This window comes from Spermophilus citellus (assembly GCF_964194105.1).
Source record: "Spermophilus citellus genome assembly, chromosome: 1".
NCBI lineage: Eukaryota > Metazoa > Chordata > Mammalia > Rodentia > Sciuridae > Spermophilus > Spermophilus citellus.
Window position 1 is genome coordinate 2,465,122 of NC_138182.1, and position 25,816 is coordinate 2,490,937.

The window sequence follows — 25,816 nt, forward strand, 5'->3', positions numbered from 1 at the left end:
ACCCTCTTTCCTTCCTGCGGGAGGCACCAATCTCCGTCCCTGCCCTCACCCGGAAGTGGGCCGGCGCCGGAAGTGACGCCGTCAGACCGCGCCCCGCCGCCGCAGGGGCCTCTTCCGGCCGGCGCCGGGTCCGGGGCCCGCTGCGCCGCCGCTCTCGGCCGGTCTGCAGCGCCTGCTCCACGGGCCGGCGTGCAGCCCGCCCGGAGGGAGCCGGGAGAACGGCCGAGCATCCCCGACGCCCCTACTTTCTCACCTGGGCTCATGAAGAGTGCGATTTTAGTCTCCTGCCTCACTTGAAACGGTTAGCAAGGTAATTAACGCGCATTGGGCTAAAGTGCGATGTCCTCTTTCCCGAATGCAGGCCGTGCGCTTCGTGGGCGATTAGCCCCAACAGCCGCCTAGGCCACCGCCCGGCGGCGCCGAGACGCCCGCGGAGCGGTGGCCGCTGCGGGGCGCCGAGCGGAGGCGGCGCCCGGCCGACCCGAGCCGGAAAACCTGCGACCAGGACCGCGGGGGAGCCCGAGACGTCCCGGCGGCGGCTCGTTTTCAGACCTAAGGGTCATTTTTAAATCAGAACCTTTCCGTTCTGAACTGCGTCAGAACCGAGCGTTGCTATTTACACTTACACATCGTCCAGACTTGCAGCGTGTGGAGCCGCTGCCCTGTGGGGAGAAATCACGGCACTCACTCCATCGGGCTGCTCAGAAGTCCTGTGCACACGCAGCGGAGTGTTTGGGTCTTTTAAAATTGCCAATCAAAACCAGCGTGTTCATCGATGCCATAAGAGAGAAAGTGAGGTTTGAAAAGCCCTAGGAGACAAGGCTAACACGTTTCCCTCCACGCTGAACAGATTTGTCAGTGAAAGAGAAGAGTAGAACACCAAAACCAAAGCCGCCACCTCATGCACTGTGCTTCTCTCTACCTGGAAGAATTTTCTAGGAATATACATCACATGTGTAGTTGACATCTGAATTTTCTTGCCGTCGTTTAAAATATTTGAAAGGATATAATTTCCGACATTCTGATAACAGCATTTTAAAATTCAGGTTATACCTTTTTAAAAAAATACCCAATGGAATCTTAATTACAGTAGAGATATGATACCCATTCTCCATCTTAAGAAATTTATGAAAAAACTCTTCTTTCAAAGGCAAACATCATTTTCTCCTTTAAGTCATTCCTATTCTATTCATCCCACAGAACTGTATGCTAATGTATCTTTATGCTTTAAAGCCTTACTGATCACAGCATCTTTTTTTGCAAGACACCCATACATATGTAATCACAAAATAAATACTCATGGCACATTCTCAGGCATTTATGGACAAGTGCAGAGCAGTGAGAAACTCTAATCAATTTGTGTGCATGTCCCAGTGGGACTTTAAGAAGGCCATGCTCTGCTTTCTTGTTAGTTCTCTATTAACAATATCATTTACACTATAAATAATATCCTTTACCCAGTCTAGGAAAGGTTTTTTGATTTTTGTACCTTCATTTGGTGATTTTGCTGTTTTAAATGGCCTCCAAGAGTAGTGCTAAAGTGCTGCCTAGCATTCCTAAGCGTAAGAAAGTTGTGATGTGTCTTACAGAAAAAATTCGTGTGCTAGGTAAGCTCCATTCTAGCATGAGTTATAGTGCTGTTGGCCATGAGTTCAATGTTAATGAGTCAACAATATGATACATCCAGAAAAAGGAAGAAGATATTCGCAGGTCTGTGAGTGAGGCTGCTCCAGAGAGCGCTAAAGTAAAATCTATAGTACGTGACGAAGCCATGGAAAAGCAGCTAAATTTGTGGATTCATGAGATGATGATCAACAAAAAAAGTATAGTGGGAAGCATTGTTGTGAGGCTGAAAGCCAAAGAAATTTACAGTCACGTAACCCAGGGTCAGGAACATGTTAAACCCTTCTCAGCTAGTGCAGGCTGGCTTGCACATTTCAAAAGACAATACAGCATGAAAAACTTTAAACTTGCAGTCGAGGATGGTTCTGCACACCAGGAAGCTGCAGAAGAATTTTAAAAAGTACCGTTGAGTGTTATACATGAAAAGGGTTATGTTGAAGAGCACGTTTTCAATGCCGATGAGATTGGCTTTTTACAAGAATGTTGGCAAACGAACTTGATGAACGTGATGCAAAAAGCTTCCCAGGATCCTGATTCTAAAATACTCAAGGATCATACAACCTCGCTGCTATGCACCAATGCTAAGGGTGACTTTAAATGCAAGCCCCTAATGGTGCACTTAAAGGGAAGAACTTGAACTGTATGCCAGTCCACTGGAGATGGAACCAAAAAGCATGCATGGCATCTGAAATATTCTGGGATTGGTTCCACAATTGCTTTGTCCCAGAAGTAGAATGCTATCTCCAGAGCAAAAACTTTGCCTTTAGGGTTTTACTGATTTTGGATAATGCCCCAGTTCATTGCCATGAAGAACTAGAAAATACCCACCCCAATGTGGAAGTTCTTTTCATGCCCCCAAATACTACATCTCTCATCCAGCCTCTCAATCAAGGCATAATAAAAGCTTTCAAGGCACAGTATATGAGAGAGCCGTACAGTAAAGCTTGTGAGACACTTGCTGCCAACCAAGAAGCCACCATGTTAAATTACTGGAAATCAGTGACTATCCACAATGTTATTGATTATGTTGGCACAGCTTGGGATAACATCAAACAGACTATTATCAATAACTGCTGGGAAACTGTTTGGCCAAATTGTGTGAAAACTTTTGAAGGTGTTACAGAAAATATAAAAAACATAACATGTCAAAAACATAATGTGTACCGCACAACAAATAAGTGGAGAGGGTTTCAATGACGTGAGGGAAGAAGATGTGGAGGAAATTTTGGCAGAGAAGGCAGTAGAACCCACCAACAAAGATCTGGATGAGATGGCAAAACATGGTATCAGAATCAGTGATGAAAGTCAAGACAGTGATGACAGTCAGCCCATGACTCCAAGAATTATTCCTCTTACAGCAGCCAAAATATCAGAATGGAATTCTGCCCTGGAAAAACTTTTCAGTGAGATGCAGGAATGTGACCCTATGCTTGAATGCAGTCTCACATTTAAGCACCTCACCTCCACTGCATTTGTCCCTTATTCAGAAAAGCTTAAAGATTTGAGGAGAAAAGCCAGGCAAACAAAGCTGAAGCAGTTTTTCTAGCCAATTTTTGGGGGGAAAGATGCAAAATATAGAACTGCTGGATCACAACATACCATCTCCTTGCTGTTTCCTCTCTCCAGAGTAAGATCCACCTGTCCACCATTTGGTCTTCACAGGCAAGCCAAGGTCTTCAGGTTAAACCACACCTCCTGCAGTTCCATCTACAGTAAGCTGTTAACATTTTTATACAATTTTAAATGCCTAACTTGCTCAGTGCTTTTTTCAAAACTTTATTTGCATTTCATATTATATAGTATGTGTTCACAGTGCTTTGCTTACTGTCTTTATGAGCATTCTGTATATATGACTCAGTGGAAGAGTTCAACTAGTACAGCCATGGTAGAGCATATTATATATGCTGTAATTGAAACTGTGTTTATTATAAAGAAATCCTCTCTACACCTGTTTGTAATACATAATAGCCATCTTTAAACAAAGATGTATTGATTGATTGACAAAGTATTGTCACCAGACTCTTAGACAAATGTAATCCTGTGTCTCCCCTAGAAGCAATGTCTCAGTCATGGAGAATATAGTGATTGAGATAACTATGGAACAGAGCTACCACAATAGCAAGAATTTATTCTACACTTAAGATTTTTCAGCCGAAAGGACCTCATTGATAAGATTTTTCTTCTGACTTAACTATCATGAGTACACAAATGATAGAAATGATATACTGTAGTTTTTGATAATTATTAAATATAAAAAGCAAAACAATTGGAAATGTGTATCTTAATGAGAAATATGGGGCTTCCTCTTTTAATTAACTCATTTGCCCAAGGACAATTATTACTTTCCTGCTAGAATGAGATGTGGTCTAACATCAGTGCTTGCCCGACTGGGGCTTTTTTTACACACATGAGAAATTTTGTTCACAAAGATAAGCACATGGATATGAAAGTAATTTTGTGATGTAACTTAATTCATTGAAGCCTTCTGAATTAGGAGCTCGGGTGTAGCTCAGTGGTGAGCACACTGCCCACACAGAATACATGCTTATTAGCATATGAGTTCATTCCCAACACCTAAAAATAAAACAAAGCTGAAGCTTTCTGAATTGCATGGCCAAGGTCCAGATATGACCTATCATAAATGTTTTTAAATCATTATTTAATAACTTGACTAGAGTCTCCTTCAGTTTATGTGAAAACTAAGTAGTGGAGACTCCAGAGTTGCAAAACCGTCACTGACACCTCAGAACCCTGGATATGTCTAGTTATCCCTTTGTTATGTGGCCTTCAGGTTTTCCATCTTGCAGCACCACACCTTAAGAGGACAATAAGTGGGTGAAAGGTCTGCCTTTTTGTGCAAAGTGAGAGAAGGCTATTATGAAGAGGAGGCAAAACACCACAGGCACCATCTCACACCAGTCAGCTGCAGATAAGTATATGCAGGCCAAGGGTCTGGAAATTGACTCCCTGGAAACTATGCAGTGCCCACAAAGCTCTTAAAGTCTTCCTGTATGCAGATCTGGGTGCATATAGCTTGCTACTTCAAAGAACAAACCTGTTTGGAAAACTTATATTAAAGATTCAAACTTTATAGTAAATAAGTAGTGCCTGGCTCTCTAATATGTCATCTAGGACAAGTCATTTGACCCCCCCTGGATCCTTACCCTTAAAAAAAATACCCAGCGAAACCTAAGTATAATAGATAATTTTATAATACCTATTCTCCACCTTAAGAAATGAGGCTAACAGGCTTTCTCATTGAGATGTTGGGAGAATCAAATGTATTACAAATTATCAGCAATATTTCTTGAGCCCTGACTCCATAGCAGATCATGTTACAGGCACTAGGAATGCAAAGCAGAGTGAGACAAGGTCTCTGACCTCTGTGAGGCAAGAATACACATGCAGGTGCAGGTGCAGCCACACAGAGGCACACTTGAAACCATGGAAGTACTACTGACAGGGTGGGGCTAGAGGCTTATCCAGCACCAAATGTGATCTCGAGCCTGGTAGATGAAAAAGCTAGTGGAACTGCATATTCAATTATGTGACATTTTAAGCTGGGCATGATGGTGTGCATCTGTTATCTAGTGAGGAGGCTAAGGTAGGACATCACTTGAGCTCATGAGTTGAGCTCATAGCAAGACCCTGTCAAAGTGTGACATATTAGAAGTCTATGGAATGTTCAAGAAAGGTACCTAGTCAAGGGCACCTTAACTCATGAGTAAAACTACATTGAAAAACAGTGGAATATTATGATACAGAACAAGACAGGTAGAAGTCCTGTCTTTATCAAAGAAGATGTGCAGGGAGCACATTATTAGTTATCCCAAAAATGCAAATTAAAATTACAGCTAAAACTACACACCCACCAGAATGGGGAATGTGGAAAATGCAGACAATATCCGCTCTTGGTAAGACTGAAAACAGTTGGAACTCTTATACATGACTTGACAGCATACTGTTTTACCTGAAGAACGGGCAGTTTCTTGCCAAGTTAAACTTAAACCCTAAATTCCAGCAAGTATTTGCCCAAAAGTGATGGAAACTCATCCACAAAATGCCACATAAGAGCATTCACACCATTGGCAAAGCCTTCACAACTGAAAGTAAGGGCTGTCCTCCATGTACCTCTAGGACTCAAGTGACCACCAGCTCTGCCCAACTTCCCAGAAGTTCTGTCCCAAACTCTCCATTGATAATAAACTCCGGGTTTTTTCATTAAAAACTAATCAGACCAAGACTGCTTTCCAAACAATTGCAGTTTCCCCTAGAAATATAAAATTATGCTTAATATTTGAGGAATAGTGTGTCTTGCATGAAAATTGGCCACATAATCTCAAAGCAATGCTAGGATCAAATTCTAGAAACCTTTGCAGCTGCCTTCTGCATTCAACAGCTGCCCAGGGACAGTTGACTCCACCCAGAGTCACTGCAAAGCACCAATTAAGGCAGCTGCCTTCTTCCAGTCAGACTTGGAAAGTGTTTAAAAAGAGTGAGAGCCATGCACAGTGGCATACACCTGCAATCCCAGCAGCTCAGGAGGCTGAAGCAAGAGGATCACAAATTCAAGGCAAGCCTCAGCAAGTTAGCGAAGCCCTAAGCAACGTAGTAAGATAGTGTCTCAGAATAACAAGGGGCTAGGTATGTTGCTCCGTGGTAAGTGCCCCTGGACTCAATCACCTGTACCACATAGTTTGAGGACAAACTGCTTGAGAAGTAAGGACAGGCAGCATCAGCAAGGTAAATGAATGAGCAGGCCTGGTGCTGCCTTAGCAACCATAATGAAAACAACAGAACCACCAGAGTTCCATCTAACTCCCTACCAGCCCTGGTTCCCAGTGGCTCTCACTGCAGTCTTGTGTGTGTGAAATCCCCCACCTGCTTCCAATCTCCAGTGGGATTTGAGAACCACTGGTGTGGAATAACATCAGAATCAACTGGAGGAACAGCTTTAGGTGGAACCCAAGAATCTGAATTTCTTCCAAGTTCATGGGAGATATTAATGATACCAGGACCAGACTTCAAGAACTAGTGGTATATGCCAACTGAAAGTAAGAAAGTGGTGTTTCTCCCACTAGAATAACAACTTCCTTACCACAGAACAAAGGTCCCCAGGTCTTTGTCATCAACAGCCTCATCAACCAGCTGGAGAGAATCAACTGCTTTGAGAACCTGCATCCTGGCTGTGGCACCTATCACATGATGACCTACTTGGGCACAGTTCAACTCCCCATTAGACATCTGCTCTCTAGTGGCAACCCACAGGCACCTCTTGTTAAATAGTCAACCAAGTAACCTAACCAACATGGAACACCAAAGTCACTTATCACAGAGCAATTGAGATAACCTTCAAGTGGAAAGGTAATAGAAAACACTTCAGGTTGGTCTGTTACTTAGTGGTGACATGACTGCTCAGAATAACATGCTGCATACGTCATTAGTGCACTCTGCTCTGGGAGGCTGCTCTTGGAGGGCCACATAACCCAGGCTCCCTGCACTGTGGCCTTGGGTTTCAGCCATTAGGAGACCATGGCTGGGAAGGAGGGGCACCTCCTGCTAAGTGCTGGCTGTGTGCTGGTATAGGTTCACAGAGCTGGCTGTGTCTCACCCCTACTCTGCTTTCAGTAACATCACCTTGCAGCTTGAAATCAGCCACAATGGAAGTATTTATACCTCAGAGATAGTAAACACTGCACATCAGAGCCTCCACCCAGAAAGCCAACCATGTTCCTCTACTGACAACAGCTCCCATTAGGAAGCCCCTCCTGCAGCTACAGCTTTCCTAGCTCTGGTAGTTTCCTGCTTCTCCCCACCAGTCCCTGCACATTTAGGGGCATAATGGCTTCCAGGAGACTGCCCCATCTCAGGGGTTCTACTTGTCCCTGCCCTCACTTCATACATGGTCTCATTAGTCACTCCAGCCTCTGTTTGGGGGCCATCTGTTTTCTGCTGTGACCCTAACTTGCAGAGCTTCCTGGTGGCAGCAGAAAATAGAGTAGCATGTAATTCCAAAGATAGGAAACCATTTAGAAAGCAGATTAAATGGACTACAGTGCTTCCACAAAATGGACCAACAACTCTATACAATCTCTAGGTTACATTAAAATAAAATCTCTAGGATACCAAAATGCAGTGCTGGGTTTGAAATCCTAAATTCACCTTTAAAAGCCTACTTAGCGTTTAATGGCTTGTCTAATATTCAATTACATGGTAGTCACTGCTTTATTCTAGTTAGGCTACTGCAGTCTCCTTTTCTTCATAGTGCTCTCTGCCTGTTATTCCATAGGACATGCTGTGAAGTGGAGTGAAATACAGGTGAAAGGAGCCCACTTGGCCATCCATCCACTGGACAGGTCTTCCAAATCCACTGGAAAAGAAATGAAGCATCAAGCAGAAAATTAAGATTTGGTTGCTAAATATCAGATAAGTAAACTACTTCTCAAAAGTATATAGCCTACTACCCAGTAGTTTGCTGAAAGACAATTAAACTTTTAATAATGTGCACTTTCTTTTGCTTGCTTTCTTCAACATACCCCAAAACCCAGCTCCTATATGGAGTGCTAGTCACATAGGGAGAAACAAAATTTTTTCCACTAGTTTGAAACTGGCCAGATTTACAAATATGTAGAGTCAGATATGCCAGAGACGTGACACATGGAGGAGATGACCAAGGCTGCATTGCTTAAATTAACTCCTATCCCCTGAGGCTTAGTTCCCATAGACTCCAAAAGCATGTGAAGTCCTTCAGAGCTGGTGGCAACTGTCCCAAATTCATGCCAATGCCAAAAATGGATAAGAAAATGTTTAAGGATAAAGCACCCATCACATAACCTAGAATAAATCTGTCCGCAAGCTGCATGTTTTCCCAATAATACTAGATAAACACAGGAAGCTGCACGTTAGCTGGCAAGTGAAAGCCACCTGGAAAGGACAGAGGTGCTGCCATGGCTGGAGGTCAGCCCCTTGGGGATGCCGACATTGGGCAGCAGCTCAGCCGGCAGAAGGCATAGCAGAAGCTGGCTGTGCTCCCTCAGTGGAGGACCCCGACTCAGGAAACAAAGAACAGTAGAAATTCATAAGAACTCAGACTAAGTCTTGTGGCCAGAGATTGTCTTCAAAGTTCTACCTGTTCATCATGGCCCAGTCACCCTCCTATGCCAGTCATGCTTGTAACTTAACGAAAACAGCCCAGGGGTTACAGCACAGCATTTTGTGAATCTGAGCCACTCATTCCTTGCTGCCTGGGCTCCATTCTACTTGACTTCTGATCCCATCTCAGAATAGCTGATGGTTCCATTTCTAAAGACCCACTGTTGAAGAATACGTGGAGAAGGCCTGTGGCCTTCGATGGAAAAGGGGGTCCTTGCCGTGTGTGCTGGTGGCAACAGTGTGAGCACATGCATCCCCGCTGACCAGGCATACCTCACACACATGCTGTCTGCTAATAACCACCACCCAACATCCTGGGACAAGGGAACATCCCTCCTCCAGCAGCCCCTGATGGCATTCCACATTTAAATTTCGTTCTCAGATGTCTCAGGACTGCTGATGGCTGCCCTGCCATTTCCCATTTGGTTTGACTGCTACTCAGATTCACTTCTGAGAACTCTCCCACACACCCCTGCACACACAGTGACACCATCTGTGACTGGGCACTCCAGGCAGTAGCCTTTGTTCCAATCCTTCTCAGCTGAAGAACCTGTCTGTGCTTTTTAAACTGCTCAAGAAGCTGCATTTATGGCAAGGAGAAGCCTCAGAGCCATATTACAGAAGATGGGACATGACCACTTGGGAAGAGTTCCATTTTGGTCCATGTTTGAGAGGTTACTGAAGGAGTGTAGAGAGCACTGGCACATGGTACAGAGGAGCCAGTGAAGCAAAAGGGAGGCCTTCACTCGGGAAGAAACAACTAAGGGGTTGGGAACAGCAGAGAACACCAGGGCTAAGCACATCTCTATAAATAGCAGGTAAGCCTTGCCCTAGCAAGGATAGCCAAGAGCCAGGAGGAGGGTGAGGAACAGCACTAGCCCAGGGTGCTTGCAGGAGGTTAAGGAAAAAAAAAACTGCAGGAAAAAATTCAGAGCCAATGGGACTTTCATATTATCAATAAGTGGCCAAAAGCTGATGGGAAACCTCATTGCCACCCAACACTCAAGTTATTGGCAGAATGTGACCTGAGTAAATAGAGCACAGTTATTAATAAGATGCGCAGCAGTCATACTTGAGGAAATAAAAGTTTTAAAAACCACTTAGACAAACTGACCTTCATTAGTTGAAGATAAGGCTGCCAGTATATACACAAGAAGTCTGTTCATATTACTATAACTGAGGTATCTCACTGCTTATTTAAACATCAAACCAGAAGTTACATCACTTCTCTGCCCAAAACCCTTAAAAGTTCCACTCTTTTTCATGCAGAGAAAAAGCCAATTCCGATGAGAGAATGAGAAGACAAACCACAGACTGGTAAAAGAAGGATCTGCAAAACACACAGCCAAAGACTTGTATCCTAAATATACAAAGAATTCTTAAAAATTAACAATAAGGAAAAAAATAATGGGCAAAAGAAGCCAGGCTTGGCAATACACACCTGTAATGCCAGCAACTTTGGAGGCTGAGTCAGGAGACTCACAAGTTCAAGGCCAGCCTCAACATGTAGCAAGACTCTGTCTCAAAAAATAAAAAGATTTGGGGGTGTGGTTTTGTGGTAGAGCAGTCCTGGATTCAATCCCCAGTACCACCAAAAAAAAGGGGGGGGGGGGAAGACCTGAAGAGACAACAAAGAAGATTCGTAGATGCCAAGTGTGTTAGTCAGCTTTCTGTTACTGGAACAAATACCTGAAGTAAATCAGTTTATAAAGATGAAGGATTTACTTTGGCTCACGGTTGAGAGGTGTCAGTCCATGATCATTTGGCTCTTACTGCTTTGGGGCCTGTGGCAAGGCAGGACCATGTGGCAGAAGGGGCCAGGATCATAATACCCCCTTCAAGGACATGCACCAGTGACTCGACTTCCTCCCACTAGGACCCCAACTGTTAAAAGGTTATACCATCTCCCAGTAGCATCATAGGCTGGGGCCAAGCCTTCAACACATGGGCCTTTGAGGGACACTTTCCCAAACCATAGCACAAGTAAACATGTGAAAAGATGCTCCCTATTATACATCACCAGGGAGATGAAGATTAAAGCACAGTGTCACTACACACAGATTTAAATGAACAGAATCCCACCGACAACACCAAATGCTGGTGAGGATGTGGAGCAACAAGAATTCACATTCATGCCCGCAGAAATACGAAATGGTACAGCCACGTTGGAAGGCAATTGGTGGTTTCTTATAAGCTAAACATAGTCATACAAGCCTGCAATTGTGCCCCTTGGTATTTACCCAAATGAGTTTTTTTTTAAACATTCTTCTAGTTGTTGATCTTTATTTTATTTATTTATATGCGGTGCTGAGAATAGAACCCAGTGCCTCACACATGCCAGGCAAGTGCACTACTGCTGAGCCACAGCCACAGCCCCCCAAATGAGTTTTTTAAGAACTTAGGTCCACACAAAATCTGTAAGCAGATGTCTTTATCAGCTTTGCTCATAATCTCTAATACTTGGAATTTACCAGGACATGAATGGATAAACAAATAATGGTATATCAAACAACATGTTATTCAGTGATTAAAAAAAAAGAAGTGCACCATCAAACTATGAAAAGATGGAGGAACCTTAAATGTATATTGAAAGAAGCCAGTGGGAAAAACTATATGATTTCAAATATATAACATTCTGGAAAAGACAAAGCTGTGGAGACAGATCAGTAGTTGTCTAGGGCTGAAGGGAGGGAGCGTAAGGGGGTGGAGGATTTTAGGGCAGTGACACTGTGCTATACAATACTATAAATGGATATGTCATTTACATTTATCAGGACCCAAGCAATGTACAAGATGAACTACCATAGGAACCGTGGGCTTCAGTTCATTGCTGTGATCTGAAGGTCCACTCCAGTGCTCATGTTGAAAATGCACTGCCGCTGCCGCTGTTGGGAGGCAGGACTGTTAAGCGGGTGTGTGGTCATGGGGGCTCTGCCCGGTGCACTAATTCATGTCATTATCACAGGAATGGGTTCCTATTAAAAAGCATCAATTTAGCCTGATTTGCCCTCTGTCTCTTGAGGGTGTGTTTGCCCTTCTGCCATGTTGTGATGTAGCACGAAGGCCCTTAGCAGATGTGGTCCCTTGACCTTGGACTTGCAAGCCTCCAGCACCCTGAGCCAAATAAATTTTAGTGTTTGTCCTTCCACCAGTCCATGGTACTGTTGTAGCAGCAGAAAACTAGATGCCGATAATAAGTCGGTATTACCAGTTCTAACAGGTATGTCATTCACACCAGATGTTAATAATCAGGAGAGCTGGGGATGGAGGGAGAATATGGGGACTCTTTTTCTGCTCAATGCTTCTAGAAACCAAAAATGGGTCTTTTTAAAAAGCTGCATGATAGGGGCTGGGGATGTGGCTCAAGCGGTAGCGCGCTCGCCTGGCATGCGTGCGGCCCGGGTTCGATCCTCAGCACCACATACCAACAAAGATGTTGTGTCCGCCGAGAACTAAAAAATAAATATTAAAAATTCTCTCTCTCTCTCTCTCTCTCTCTCTCTCTCTCTCTCTCTCTCTCTCTCTCCCCCCCCTCTATCTTTAAAAAAAAAAAAAGCTGCATGATAATTATCAAAAGCCCTTATAGTGGCCTACACAGCCCACCCCCTTGCTCCCTCCTTGACTATTACCAGCTATTGCTTACTCACACTGGCTCTGCTCTTCCTGGACTTGCCAGTGACTCCTGCCTCGGGACCTTTGCCCTAGTGATCCCCTCTGCTGAAACACTCTCCCCACTTTGCTGTGATCATCATCAAATCTCTGTTCAAATGACACATCTCAAAAACCCCAAGCCAATGACCTGACAAACAGCTGCAATGCCACCCTAGTTGCTTCGTGCCCCTACCCCATGCTGCTTTTCTTCCACTGGGGAAGATGCTATCCAATGTGCCTAAGTGCTGCATTTACCAGATTTCTCCCTACACCATATAGATATACTCTGCAAGCAGAGGACTGGTCTGAACAAATATATCTCATGGTGGCCCATCTGGCTGCTGATGGGTTATTTGTTCAATGAGTCAATAAAGTAAGGGCAAAAAATAAAAAAATAAAGTAAGGGCATGTGCCTAAGGCACTCTACATCACTTGATTAAACCTACCAAAAGTGATGTTGATGCTGTGGTATCTAGAACCAAAATGTGACATACAGTCACTGGATATGGCCTGAAACATGATTCCGTCATGGTGTGCACATCAGAGTGTACTTGCACAAATCAAGACAGCCGCCATGCCACCATGTCACTCCATGATATCGCTTATGGAACCTCTGTCATGAATGCAGTCTTGTTGGTCAAAACAGCAAGCACATGACTGTACACTGCTGGGGATGGAAGACATGAGACGGAACTATCCTAAAACTTGGAAATATAATCATTATAAGAAAAATGATGGAGAAATCAAAGACTCATTTTGCTTTTAGACCTTAACCCCTTCCCATCATGACATACATACATACACCCCGTCATATCACCCTGCCAGAGGCCAGCTGCCCACCTGCTGCCCAGCTCTCCCAGGACTGCCCACATGCAAGGCCAGGGCTCAGCTTTCCCTGTGTGTGCATCAGGGCATCAGTCCATCAAGGGCTGCACAGAGGAGCTCTGGTTACAGCTCTCATCTCTGTCACTGAGGAAAATCACTGGCTCTGAGCTGGGTCTCCACAACCAGCTGGCCTGCTCCCTCGAGCCTGGCTCATTTCCGTCATTCACATTTCATGCAGGCATCCCTAATATCCGTGTGTTCACAAGCCTGCATTATATTTGTTTCCTAAGTTTCACAAGGGGGCTCTAGACCTCATGTGATTCTGGTATTTCAGAGTTGAGAGACGGGAGGAAATTCAGAAAGAGCTAGGGAGAGACAGACACACAGAAAAAGAAACAGACACAAAGAAAGGGGGGAGAAACGGACACACAGAGGGAAGTGGTGAACAGGACCCACACGGCATACATGCATTGCTGACAAACATCCTTTCAAGGGCACTTCGGGGGAGGGCACAGCCCAGCAACTTGCTGCATTTTCCTCAGGTTTCTCAGGCCTGAGTTCTCCACTGGTGCTGAGCACATTCATGCATTTCCTCTGTCCTCTCCACTATTTCTGGCCCACGCAGTGAGTGTCACTCGGGTGACTCTGTCCTTCAGTTCTATAACTTCCACTGGGTTCTTCTTTACAGTTGTGTCTTTGCTGAGGGTGTCTATGTTCTCATCAACATCCCCTCTCAAAGCCACGTTATGGTGCCTGCTGGGCCCCTCTGTGGATAGCTCCAGCACCACCCATGGGGGAGAAACACGGCTAGCAGGGCCTCAGCGACCTCTGGCAAAGGAGTTCCCATGCCCACCAGCCTTCCCTGCCTGATCTAGTGTTTTCTCCTGCAACTAGTCTTGGGGCTGGAAATTGTCAAAAATGTCGATGTTTTCTCCGACTATGAGTAAAACATGGATTCTCAATTGGCAAGTGAATAGAAAGCAGCAATTGGAGTGACTTCCACAGCATGTCTTGGGGTTGATTGGAAGGACAGGGCAAATCCCAATGGCTATTTCAGATTTCAGGGAACCAGGTAGCCTGGTGGATGGACGAACTCTGCATCCCTTAGAGGCAGTCTCAGGAGTGGCAGCCAGCTGAACACCATGAAATGAAATGTGTCCTTAAGGAGCAATGGTAGGAACTGGCTGCAGGGCTGCTCCCTGGGGCTGCTCCCTGGAGACTCTTCCCTGAGGTTCCTCCCTGGGGCTGCCCCTGAGGACTCTTCCCTGGGGCTGCTCCCAGACCCCATAGCCAAGTCACAGGGTTAAATCCTACACTTTCCTGGAAAACCCCAGTACTAAAGACACCTACAGTAGCTCAGGGTCCACCTCATCCCTGCAGCTGCTCCTAGCCCTGACCCGAGTGTTTCAAGTGCCTTGACGCCTCTAGCTAAGCTTCATTTCACCAGACCTTGCCCAAACCTCCTGAGCTTGGTCTCTCAACAAAGATCATGTTTCTCTTCCGTTTTAGAAGAAAACTTCTGTGCAGATGTGGATCCCAACTTTTCAGGTAAATTCCGAGTCCCCTTCCAACTTATGTGGGACTTTTTTCTCCAGTCTTTCTGCACCGTGTTTGAATATTGCAGACCCACAGGGAGGCAGACCTCAGGTGCTGTACTGCCTGAAGTGAGAAGGCACTGGCTGGGAAATGCACCAGATGTAAGGGCCACCTGTGGAAGATCCCCTGGGAACACAGCTGGGCCCCACCTGCAGTACTGCCAGGTGGCTCACAGTGGTCTGGGTCATGGTTCTCAATTGTGGTCCCCTGGACCACCAGCATCAGCAGTCCCTCAGACCTCAGAGGGATACAGCTTCTCCACCCTAGCTTAGGCCTCCTGCATGAGCAGCTCTGAGGGTGGAGACCAGCTCTGTATCTGCACATGCTCAAATTGAACAGCCACCAATGCAAGACAGAAACACACAGAGAGCAGTTAGTTTTTGGCAATATCTCCATCCTTACCTAAAATCCCGCTCATTGTCAGATAAGCCAAAGGGGAAAGATGAAACACCCAGCATTAATGCATTCAAAAGATGAGGATGAAGGTCTTAGAAGTTCTCAGGGTGATGGCTTCTTGTGCTCAGTACAACACTTATTGAACTCAAACCAATGGACTCATCCACTGAGAAGGAAAGAAGCACATTTCAAAACATGGGAAATGAACAAAAATATGCTAGGCATATTTCCCTGAAACTAGTGGAAAGGACAGTTTTCTAGAGTCTCCTTTATCCAGAAAAGCATGCCTGACATCCACATCCTATTAACAAAGGTTACAGTGAAGTTGCTAACCCATTGCTGCTCCTCCACATGCCTGTGCTGGGTTTTCATGCGCCTAGCCTCAGCTACATCTGTGGGCTCAGCCATTGTCTCACCCCACAGCTCTGTCTCCAGCACTTTCCAGTCCCCACAAACCTGCAAGCTCAAATCTCTCCCTTTCCAGAGACCCTCTCTTCTGTACTAACTCATGGGCCCTGACTGAGGTGACCAGTAATGAGGGTGGCTCCATATCCAGGTTTTCCCAGGCCCGTCCAGCTGTGCCCACTGCCCTAGACCAATCATGAGTGGGCCTTCCCTCCCCCCAGCTCAGCCAGCACTGACAGGTCTTCAGTGGCACACACTCAGACTCTGGCAGCACACCAGTCAGCCTCCTCCCCACCTCCTGTCATGGTGCCCTCTACTGACTAAGCCCATTGGCCACCCCTCTTAAGTCTCCTGGGACCGTGGGCACTGCTAGGTTATTCATTTCCAAGTTCCCCCAGCTGAGTCTGACCTTCACACAGTAGCACCACAACTCCTGGTGAGAAATCTCACCACTTCTACAGCTTCAGGTCAGAGCTCTGCACTGTGATTCCCCGGTGTATAATACAGTCCAGGTGTCCTCCAGGCTCTCAAAGCTCCACACAACCACACTCCAAGTCATGGAACCCATTCACGATCTCCATGCACTAGCCCAGGCCACATGCAGGATTCGCTCAGAGGTGACCCTGCGCCTCTCCTGCTGTGCAGTCAGAGACTTGGGGGTGGCTCCAAAGGCCTTTCCCAAGTCAACCCATCACAAGCCCTGTGAACTTGGTTCCTGGAACCCCTCTCAATTCTATCATCATCTCTTTGGCATACCTGCTCCACCCGAACCCCAGGTCTCAACAGCTCTCTGCAGACAATCCCATACAATTTTCTACATGTTGTTTTCTAAACATGCAGCTGATCATATTATTCCCTCCTTAAAACCCTGGGAAAGCACAACTGGCCCACTAGGCCCTCTGCTGCCTGGCCCCGCCATCTCTCCTGGCATCCTTGTTCAGTCAAAGGCCATCTAGGCCTCTCCAGGGCACCCAAAGCACCAGGGATCCCCCAAGCCAGGCCACCCCTCCTGCATTATAGAACCCCATCCTCCAGAGCTCGACTCCAGTGCCACTGCATGACAGGAGCCTGCCCTACCCCATCCCTGCCCCATCTGCCAAGGTTAGCAGGTCCCTCTGCTGCACGTATGGAAATCCGTCTCTCGCCTTCAGAGCACGTCTCACTCACAACATAGCCGCTCATGTCATTTCTTTGACGTTACTCTCCTCCACCATTGGGTTACTTCTGCAAGTCATAAATCTCCAAGGCCTTGCATGATTCTTGAATACAGTGAACACCCAATCAAGATTTGAGGAGAAAATAAATAAATGAACAGATAAAAAGATGAGTCTCTGGTAATAAATCCCTTTCCCCATAAAATGTAAGTACACTACACATGTTTTCTAGAATCACGATTAGGTTCAAAAGTAGAAGACAGCCAAAAAAAATCATTTGACAGGTAAAAACTGACAAGCCCCAGACTGAGGCACCCCCCACACACAGTGGCCTGTGGTCTTTCAAAGGTGCAGTCTGACAAGCACCAACATGGGTGCACCCTCACGAAACCCGTGACCACATCTGTCCCTGGCTTCGCAATCACCTCCTCCATCCCAGGTCCCCAAGCAAGGCTCAGCCCACTGTCACTGAAATACCGCGTATCTTCTGGAAGCCCACATCAGTAGAACCACACGGTGTGTACTCTGCTCTAGTTTCTGTCACTCAGCACAATATTGAGGCTCAACCATGCTCTGGGCTATTCTCTCATCTATAGTAAAGATATACCACAATTTTAAATTCACCAGCTAGAAACATTTGCTTATATCTACTTTGTGGGTATTAAAAATAAAACTACTGTGAACATTTGTGAAAGACTCAATATGGAGACACCATTTTCTTGGGCAGATACCTAGAAGTGGAATGGCTAAAACATTTGTTAGGTGTATGTTTAGTGTTTTAAGAAACTCGTGACCTGTATTTTGAAGTGTTGTCTGATTTTACATTGCCACCAGCTGTGAGAGTCCAGCTCCTTCCTGCACTTGCCCACACTTGACATGATCACTCTTCCCAGCGGTTGTGGTAACAGATATATAGTGTGCAGCCCTACCTCACTGGGGCTTTATCACTAATGGAGTCGAGTTTCTTTTCATGTGCTTATTTGCCATATTGATATCTTCTTTGGTGAAGTGTCTATCGAGACCATTTATTTCCTTTTTAAACTGAATTGTTTGTTTCCTTATTGAGGTCTAGGAGTTCTTCATGTATTCTGGATACAAGTTCTTAAACATACATATGATCTGCAAACATTTTCTCCCAATCTGTGTTTTGTCTTTTCATTCTCTTAACAGTATCTTTCAAAGAACAGAAGTCTTTCCTTTTGACTAAGTCCGATTCATCAACTCTTTTAGAGATCATGTTTTTGGTGTCATATCTAAGAAATCTTACCTTGCCGAAGTTACAAATGTTTGCTCTTGTGTTTTCTTCTGGTTGTTTATGGTTTAGGCTTTACATCTAGATCTATGATTCATTTCAAATTAACTTTTGTAAATAGTGGTTTCTAATCATTCTGGCACCATCACTGAAGACAGCGTGCTTTCAACAGTAAATTGCTTCTGCACCTTTGCTGAAAGTTAGGTGTCTTTTGTGGGTCTATTTTTGCACTCCATTCTGTCCTGTATATTTATTGCTGTGTCTTTTGGACAGTGCCTCAAAATTACTGGAAACCACATCCTCCAACCTTCTTCCTTCTCTCAGTTCTGTGGCTATCCCAGGTCCTTTGCATCTTCATATATATTTAGAATTGTTTGTTAAAGCAGGTGCAATGATGCATGCCTATAATCCCAGCAGCTCACGAGGCTGAGGCAAGAGGATCCCAAGTTCAAAGCCAGCCTCAGCAACTTATCAAGATCCTGTCTCAAAATAAAATAAAAAAAGGACTAGAGACATGGCTCAGTGGTTAAACACCCCTGGGTTCAATCCCTGGTACCAAAAAAAACAAAAAAGATAAGAAAATCATTTGCCAAGGTCTGGCCAAAAAAATGCTGGGATTTTGGTCCTGATCCTGTTGGAGCTGTGGATCAGTGTGGGAGAACCAGCATCTTAGCACCAGAGAGACTTCTGACTCAAGCCTCAGGTCCTCTTCCATGTCACCCATCAGCATTGGGCTTTTAGAGAGCACACATCTTTCTTATTGTTGTTAGATTTATCCTCAATCATTTCTCTTTTCTTCCTTTTCCTTTTGCTATTGCAAATGTATTTTATTCCAATTTCTGATCATTTTGCTATATATAAAAATATACTTGCTTTTTTTCCTTTTTTCTTTCCACACATCACAATTGATTTTTGTATATTAATCTTATGTACTTCAACCTTGCTGAACTCACTTAGTGGTTCCTGTGTCTACTTTGCGGATTCCATCCAATTTTATGCACAGTGCAAGGACAGGTTGTGGGTTCCTTTCCAACCCGGACGCCTTTGATTTCCTCTTCTCTTTCCTCAGGTATCCAGTGCAAGGTTGGACATCCCAGTATTGTTGCCCGTCTCAGGGAAATGGTCCTTCTTCCACATCTGGAGTGCTGCCCCCTTCACCAGGAATAGATATTGGGTTTTATCAAGTGCTTTTCCCTCATCTATTGAAATAATCCTGTAGTTTTCCTCTTTTAGCCTATTAATATCATAAATTGTATTGAATGATTTTCAAAAGAGAAACTAACTTTGCTGTCCTAAGGTCAATCCCTCTAGGTTATGATGTATTACCCTTTTCATATAATGCTGAATTTGATAGGCTAATTAAGTTTTAGATCTATATTCATGGAATTACTGGTTTATGATATTTTTCTTACAATGTCTTTACCAGGGTTTTTATTGGAGGCGGGGGATGCTGGGGATCAACCCAGGGCCTTGTGCATGCAATGCAAGCACTCCACCAAATGAGCTACATCCCCAGCTCCGGGGTTGTTTTTGTTTTGTTTTGTTTTGTTTTAAATCAGGGGAAGGCAGACTTCATTTAACAAGTTGAGAAGTATTCTCCAAGTCCAATTTTTTAAAAAAGTTTATTGAACTGCCATTATTTTCCCCCTAAATGTATAGCAGAATCCAGCAGGGAAGCTATCCTGCCTAGAATTTTCTTTATGAGAAGGTTTTACCTATAAATGTAATTTCTGTAATAGACAGGACTATTCAAGTTACCCATTTCTTCTTGAGTGAGCTTTGGTGGTTTGAGTTTTCCAAGGAACTTTTCCATTTCATCTACACCACAGAATTCACTGGTACATAAAAACACACCCTTTTTATGCAGCCTGCAGAATCTGCAGCCACCCCATGTCAGTGGTCTGTCTCCTCCTTTCCCATGAGTCCCGCTAGAGGCTTATCATTTTTACTGATTCTCTCAGAGATCCAGCTTTTGGTTTCGTGGATTTTTCTTAGGAATGTTCTCCTTGTTTCATGGACTCCCTTTCCATTCCTTACTATGCTTGCTTCTTCCTCTGGGTCTAATTTCCCCACGTTCTTCTTGTTTCTTGAGGTGGAAGCTCCTTCACAGATGACTGAAGACTGGCCTAGGTGAGGTGAGCAGGGCCTCACTCCCCAAGTACCCCGGAAGCTCACAGGCCACGAGCAGAGCCGTGCTTGCTGCTGCCCCTCAAGAGCCAGCCTGGAGAGCTGCACAGCATGGCCACGGGATGTGCTTGTCAGGGTGCCCTGAAGGAACCGTGGATGACAAAGCTGGAAGTCTCCTGCCCCTTAACAATGTGGCCTCTGTGGTGCTTTCTGGAAGCTTAACCTTCGACACAAGTCTGTAAACAATTCAACCATACGCTATTAATAGAGCCTGTTTTCAAAAGAAACAAAAATACATTTAAAATAGGAATAAATGTAACCACAAAACTCATTTCCGCTAGGAGAAATCAGCTACCAGCACCAGTGTGTCGTGGGATTAGTTATATAATCACAGATCTTAAATAAGGTGATTTCTTCAGCACACAGAAAAGCCAGAGAGAGATTGCTCAAGAAAACTCTGGGAAGGCTGGAGGGAAGCTGGTGCTCAGGCAGCCTCCGGTTCCTCCTGAAGAGCCCACAACAGAGGCAGTCAGAGCCAGAAACATTCTCCAGAAACTCCTAATTTTCTGTCAAAATCACTATAACGTTCTCCCTTAAATTGAGTGTTAAAGTCATAAATCTTTTGGCATGTGTTCAGAAAGCAATTGGCTTTTTCAGAAAATCTGTCTTTCTAACCAAAAACTTCTGAAACTTTGCTAGCTATAAATGGAAACTTAATGCCACTTATGAACTTGAACTCTATCAAGGACAGGAAACTGGTGGAACGTCCCTGGCACAGGGACTTAGTGGTGAGACCCTTGGAACTGAGGGAAAAGGGCCATCGCGGTCCTCAGTATTTACAAATCAGCTAAAACTAGGCCCTTTTAAAAAGGCGTGTACAAAATAGAAGACATCCTGTCAGAACCAGACTTCATCACAAGAAGCTATGCAAAATCAAGACCAACTTGGGACTGTGGACTCCCACTTTAGACTTAAGCCATTCAGTGTAAACTGGAAGTCCCAACTGCGTTTACATGTGCTCTTCTCAGGATCTGAAGTAACATACAGCTTCTTCAGAACAAAGAGGGGAATGTCATCAGCCCCTTAAAAAGAAAACTGCTCCGAGTGTGATAATAAAGCCCCGTGTACCACACCAAGCAGCAAGGAGAGCCGTCTGTAGATGACCTACCCTGTGGGACCGCAGGATCATCTCACGGCTCTAGGAGGATTCCTCCAAGACACCAGGAGAAGGAACACCAGCAGCCCCTTCAGCAGCACCAGCCGCCACTTGAGGTCAGGACGTAGAGGCCTGGGCCACCCACCCAGCCCTCCTGGCCACCTGCAGCTATCCAGGCAGGAGTCTGAGACGTATTCTAGGGGGAAAAGTGAACCAAGGAGACCCAAGACTTGGGAGAGGGCGTGGAGGAAGGCCACGGCAAGGCGGGTCTCCCTGAGGGCCTGCAGTCCTTGCCAGGGGCCTCAGAGGTGACCACCCCACAGGCACAAGCCTCCCAGCCCTGCCAGTGGGCATGTGGCTTGCTCTTCACCCATCACCAGTGATCTAAGCAGTCTCCAATGTGGAAGCCAAATTCCAAGAGACAGCCAGGCAGACCTTGATGCACAGCTGGGACGAGCTCCAAGGTGGTTCCAGAATTGGCAGGGAGACCAGCCGGGGCTGCGGCTCAGGGGCAGAGCATTCCTAGCCCAGGGAGGCCCTGGGTTTGATCCTCAGCCCACATAAAGACCAACAAAATAAAGGTACTGTGTCCATCTATAACTAAAGAATATTCTTAAAAAAGAATTGGAGGGTACAGAGAGAGAGAGGGAAAGGAAGGGAGAGAGAGAAAAAAAGAAACCAGATATTAAGAAACAAGGAAAACCAGATATTTAAACAAATTTTTAAATTTCTAGGTAGAAATTTAAAAATAATAGTCAAAGTAGAGACAAAACAAAAAAATTCAGTGGAAAGTTTAGAAGATTTAGAAGTCAGAAAAATAGCTTTTGGGAGGGGGAACACTCTACCACTAAGCACAGCCCAGCCCCAGGCTGGCTGGTGCAATTGGACCGGGACGGCCTCTCCAGGACCCAGCTCTCCTCCATCGGGCCCCTCAGCCAGCTTCCAGGCACCGGCTTCATCCTTGTGGTGGGGCAGGGCCTGAGAAAGGGTGGAAAGCTCAAGGCATCCACGGCTGGGCTAGAAACTAGCACTGGGCGCTTCTGCCACCCGGGTCAGACCAGCTCAGATTCAAGAAGGAAGCAAAGAGGCTCTGGATGGGGGCAGCGATGGACAGCGGGACAGCTGAGCCGCTTCTGTGCTGGACCACACCCTCCTTCCCTCTGAATCCCAGGAGGCTGTCTCCCTCCACAGTCCTGGGAGCACCCTTAGACTGCAGGACTTGCCCAGCTGAAGGCAGCTGCCTCAGCCAGCCCTTCTGCATACCAGGAGTCTGGGCTGGGTGACCACTATGTCCCTTCATGCTGAGACACTTTACACTGAAGGCCCTGCTCCCTCTCATGGCTGGACAGGTGCTCCACACACAGGCACACGGTGGCCTCCCCAGCATGCATGTAACAGGAACCCCACGGACCCAATGATCATAGAAATGAACTTTTTTCTTTTCTTGAAGTACTGGGGGTTGAACCCAGGGGCACTCTGCCACTGAGCTACATTCCCAGCTCTAACTTGAGCTCTATCTTAATCTTGATTTTGAGACAGGGTCTCCCAAAGTTGCTCAGGCTGGCCCCCAACTTACAGTCCTCCAGGATAAAGCATCCTGCTAGGGTGACAGGTAAGCACCACTGGACTGCATTAAAATAGGTGTTTGGCCAGGCGACTAGGGAGACTGAGACAGGAGGATCACAAGTTCAGATCCAGCCTCAGCAATGGCAAGGCAAGGCACTAAGCAACTCAGTGAGACCCTGTCTCTAAATAAAATACAAAATAGAGCTGGGGATATGGCTCAGTGCTCAGTGCCCCTGAGTTCAATCCCTGGTACCCTCCCCTAAAAAAGGTGTGTTTGAATCAAATTCTGCACATCTTCCATTGGCACAGCCCTACTGTCCTTGAGCTACAGACAGCAGCAGACACACACCACTCTGCAAAAGTGGGCAGAGAACCGTCAGGAGTTCAGAAGGAAAACTGAAAACACAAAGGCATTGGGAGACAGATGCCCCTAAGCCAATTCTGCACACCTGGTGACAGGGAAAGTGGGGAAGTTGCTGGGGGCAGCCCTCTGCTGAGAAGGCCAACACCCGGCCCTCCTTTCCCATTCGGCACTCCTGGCCTTTGACCTTCATGAAACCTTGTCCGATGAAACCTGAGTGCCCAGGCCCCACCCTCCGGCCCCTTCCAGTCTCCACAAGCCACGCAGCTGTGCCATGACCTGGCACTGACCAGGGGTGTCTGGTGGTGGGGAGGGAGCTACAAGAACCTGCTCTGAGAATAAAGCAACCTTCCTGGACCTGAGTGGCTCTGAGGCTCAAATCACAGCTCAGCATTTCCCAAACCCAGTGGAAAGTTCCTCAGCGTCAACTGATAAAACAACAGCAATAGCACGTCTTCTCATTTACTGTGGGACACCCTATCGCCCCAACAGGCCATTCCCATCAGCAGAGAGCATTCATATCCTCCTAAGAGGAGGAAACTGGGACTCAGAGAAGGCAGGCAGATTGCTTGAAGTCACACAGCAAATGACTGCAGCAGTGAAGCCAGGTCTATCCAACCCTGGAAGACAAACAAGGTCTTCAGGTAGGGGACCTGTGGCTTAAGGACCACCAGTCCTGGAACTGCAGGAGGCACAGTTGTGTGACCAAAGGAACTGTGTGCCCTTACCCCCCCTGCCTGAAGTGAGGGACACCAGGGGCAGTTCTCCAACTCACGGGAGATTCCAGTCTAAAAAGCTGAGAGCATCCCATGACGAGAATACACAGCTCCACACCCCCAGGCAGCTCCGTTTGTTATATCTTACAGTCATTAGTTACCTCTGCACATTCCAGGAAACACCTGTGTGGCTCTTTAGTTTTAATCTATGCACATATGCGTGTGCCTCTTGGTACAAATGGACACTGAGTAAACACTAAGAGGAGGAAAGCCCCGGGAACCAGAGTCAGGTGGGGGCCGCCAGCCCAGAGCTGGACTCTGCCCTCTGTGATGCCCTTCCTGCAGTGGCTGCAGTAAGGGTACAGGGTGGGATAGGCATGGACCATGTGCAGTTTCCAGAGGCACCCCTAGGACAAGGAGAGGCCAGCTCTCTACAGGACAACCTGAGCCCCTGCCAGGCGCCTTTGGGGCTGTTCCTGACCGGGAGGGGCTGGGCACACTTCCCAGGGAGCCACCTGCACATGCCTCCTGAGGGTGCCCCACAATGCCCATTCTTCCTGAGACCCCTGCTGGATGGTTCACACGACCTGATCCTTAATTCCATCTGCCCAAGGTGCCCACATGTGCTTGCCCTGTCTTATTTCCCAGTGTGGGCTGCAACTCCTAGGGGCCAACTACCAGCTTCCTCTAAATGCAGTCCAGGTGGCAGGAGCAGGTCTGACATCTGGGGAAAGGTCACAGACCTGGGTTTGACCCTCCTGCCTCCAGCTGCAGTGGGGGACTCACAGCCAGCCTTACCGCTGCGTAACGGCATCTGTAAAGGAGGTGAGTACTTGTAAAGGAGGTGAGCAATTTGTAAAGGCGCCTGAGACTCTGGACAGATGGCGAGTTTCGTTTCGTTTCTTCTCTCTTCTTTTCTTTAAAAGAGTATTTTTTTTTTGAATTTTTAATATTTATTTTTTTAGTTCTCGGCGGACACAACATCTTTGTTGGTATGTGGTGCTGAGGATCGAACCCGGGCCGCACGCATGCCAGGCGAGCGCGCTACCGCTTGAGCCACATCCCCAGCCCTAAAAGAGTATATTAAAGTGAGTAGAGCAAGCAGGGAAAACAGGCAGATTCTAGGGTTAGGTCTGCTAACAGAATGAGAGCCTGGTCCTGGGAGAGCACACCTGGGACTGAGCGCTGCCCCAATGACACACCTCCTGAAACAGCATGCCACCAGCAACACCCCAACCACCAACCCAGAGGTGTGTGTGCATGTGCATGGATGTGAGTGTGCATGCATCCCTGCACATGTGCACATGCACCTGTCTGCACACCTATATTTGTGCACCCACATGTGTGCTCATGCACATGTGAGACACCAACATGAACACCATAGTGTTTTCAATCTGGCTCTCAGGAGCCCTCTTCTGATGTCCCTGGTTTAAACTGAATTTGACTTTGTGTGCTTCATTTTGAGAGAACCAGCAAAGACAGCTCCAGCTCTGCTCTTCCCCAGGCCTAAAGCCTAAGTAAGAATCACACTGGCTCAGGGTCTAGATGGACTTCAAAGTCGCATGCTTCAAAAGTGAATGTTTATCAGCCAGGTGCAGTGGCACACGCCTGTAATCCCAGAGTCTCAGGAAGCTAAGGCAGGAGGATCACAGGTTCAAAGCCAGCCTCAGCGACTGAGCAAGACCCTGTTTCAAAATAAAAAGGGCTAGAGATGTGGTTCAGTAGTAAAGCATCCCTGGATTCAATCCTGGGACCCAAAAAAAAACATTTATTATTGTATTATTGCAAAATCAATGATTCTGAGAGCTTCATTAGGGTAGGTTGATTTATAGAAGA

General features: G+C 46.2%; 1 protein-coding gene and 1 long non-coding RNA gene across 6 annotated transcripts in view; one reads left to right on the top strand and one right to left on the bottom strand.

Annotated features, from left to right (window-relative positions):
• ARHGEF7 (Rho guanine nucleotide exchange factor 7) overlaps window positions 1–25,816 on the bottom strand; it is a 138,552-nt gene that overhangs the window by 107,036 nt on the left and 5,700 nt on the right. For 3 of the 5 annotated variants that reach the window (XR_014021933.1, XM_081294018.1, XM_081294016.1), the window contains exon 1: window positions 3–423. The exons of the other annotated variants lie outside the window; for them this stretch is intronic. Coding sequence is in view for 2 of the 3 variants with exons in the window: in XM_081294018.1 (XP_081150144.1) it covers window positions 3–263 (261 nt within the window). In the remaining variant the exon portion in view is untranslated. Of the gene's footprint in view, window positions 1–2; window positions 424–25,816 lie in introns of those variants that run through there. 5 annotated transcript variants of the gene reach the window in all.
• On the top strand, window positions 195–12,234 carry LOC308648930. The gene is made up of 3 exons (XR_014021939.1): window positions 195–310; window positions 3,250–3,335; window positions 7,913–12,234. It is a non-coding gene; the product is annotated as an uncharacterized lncRNA (long non-coding RNA).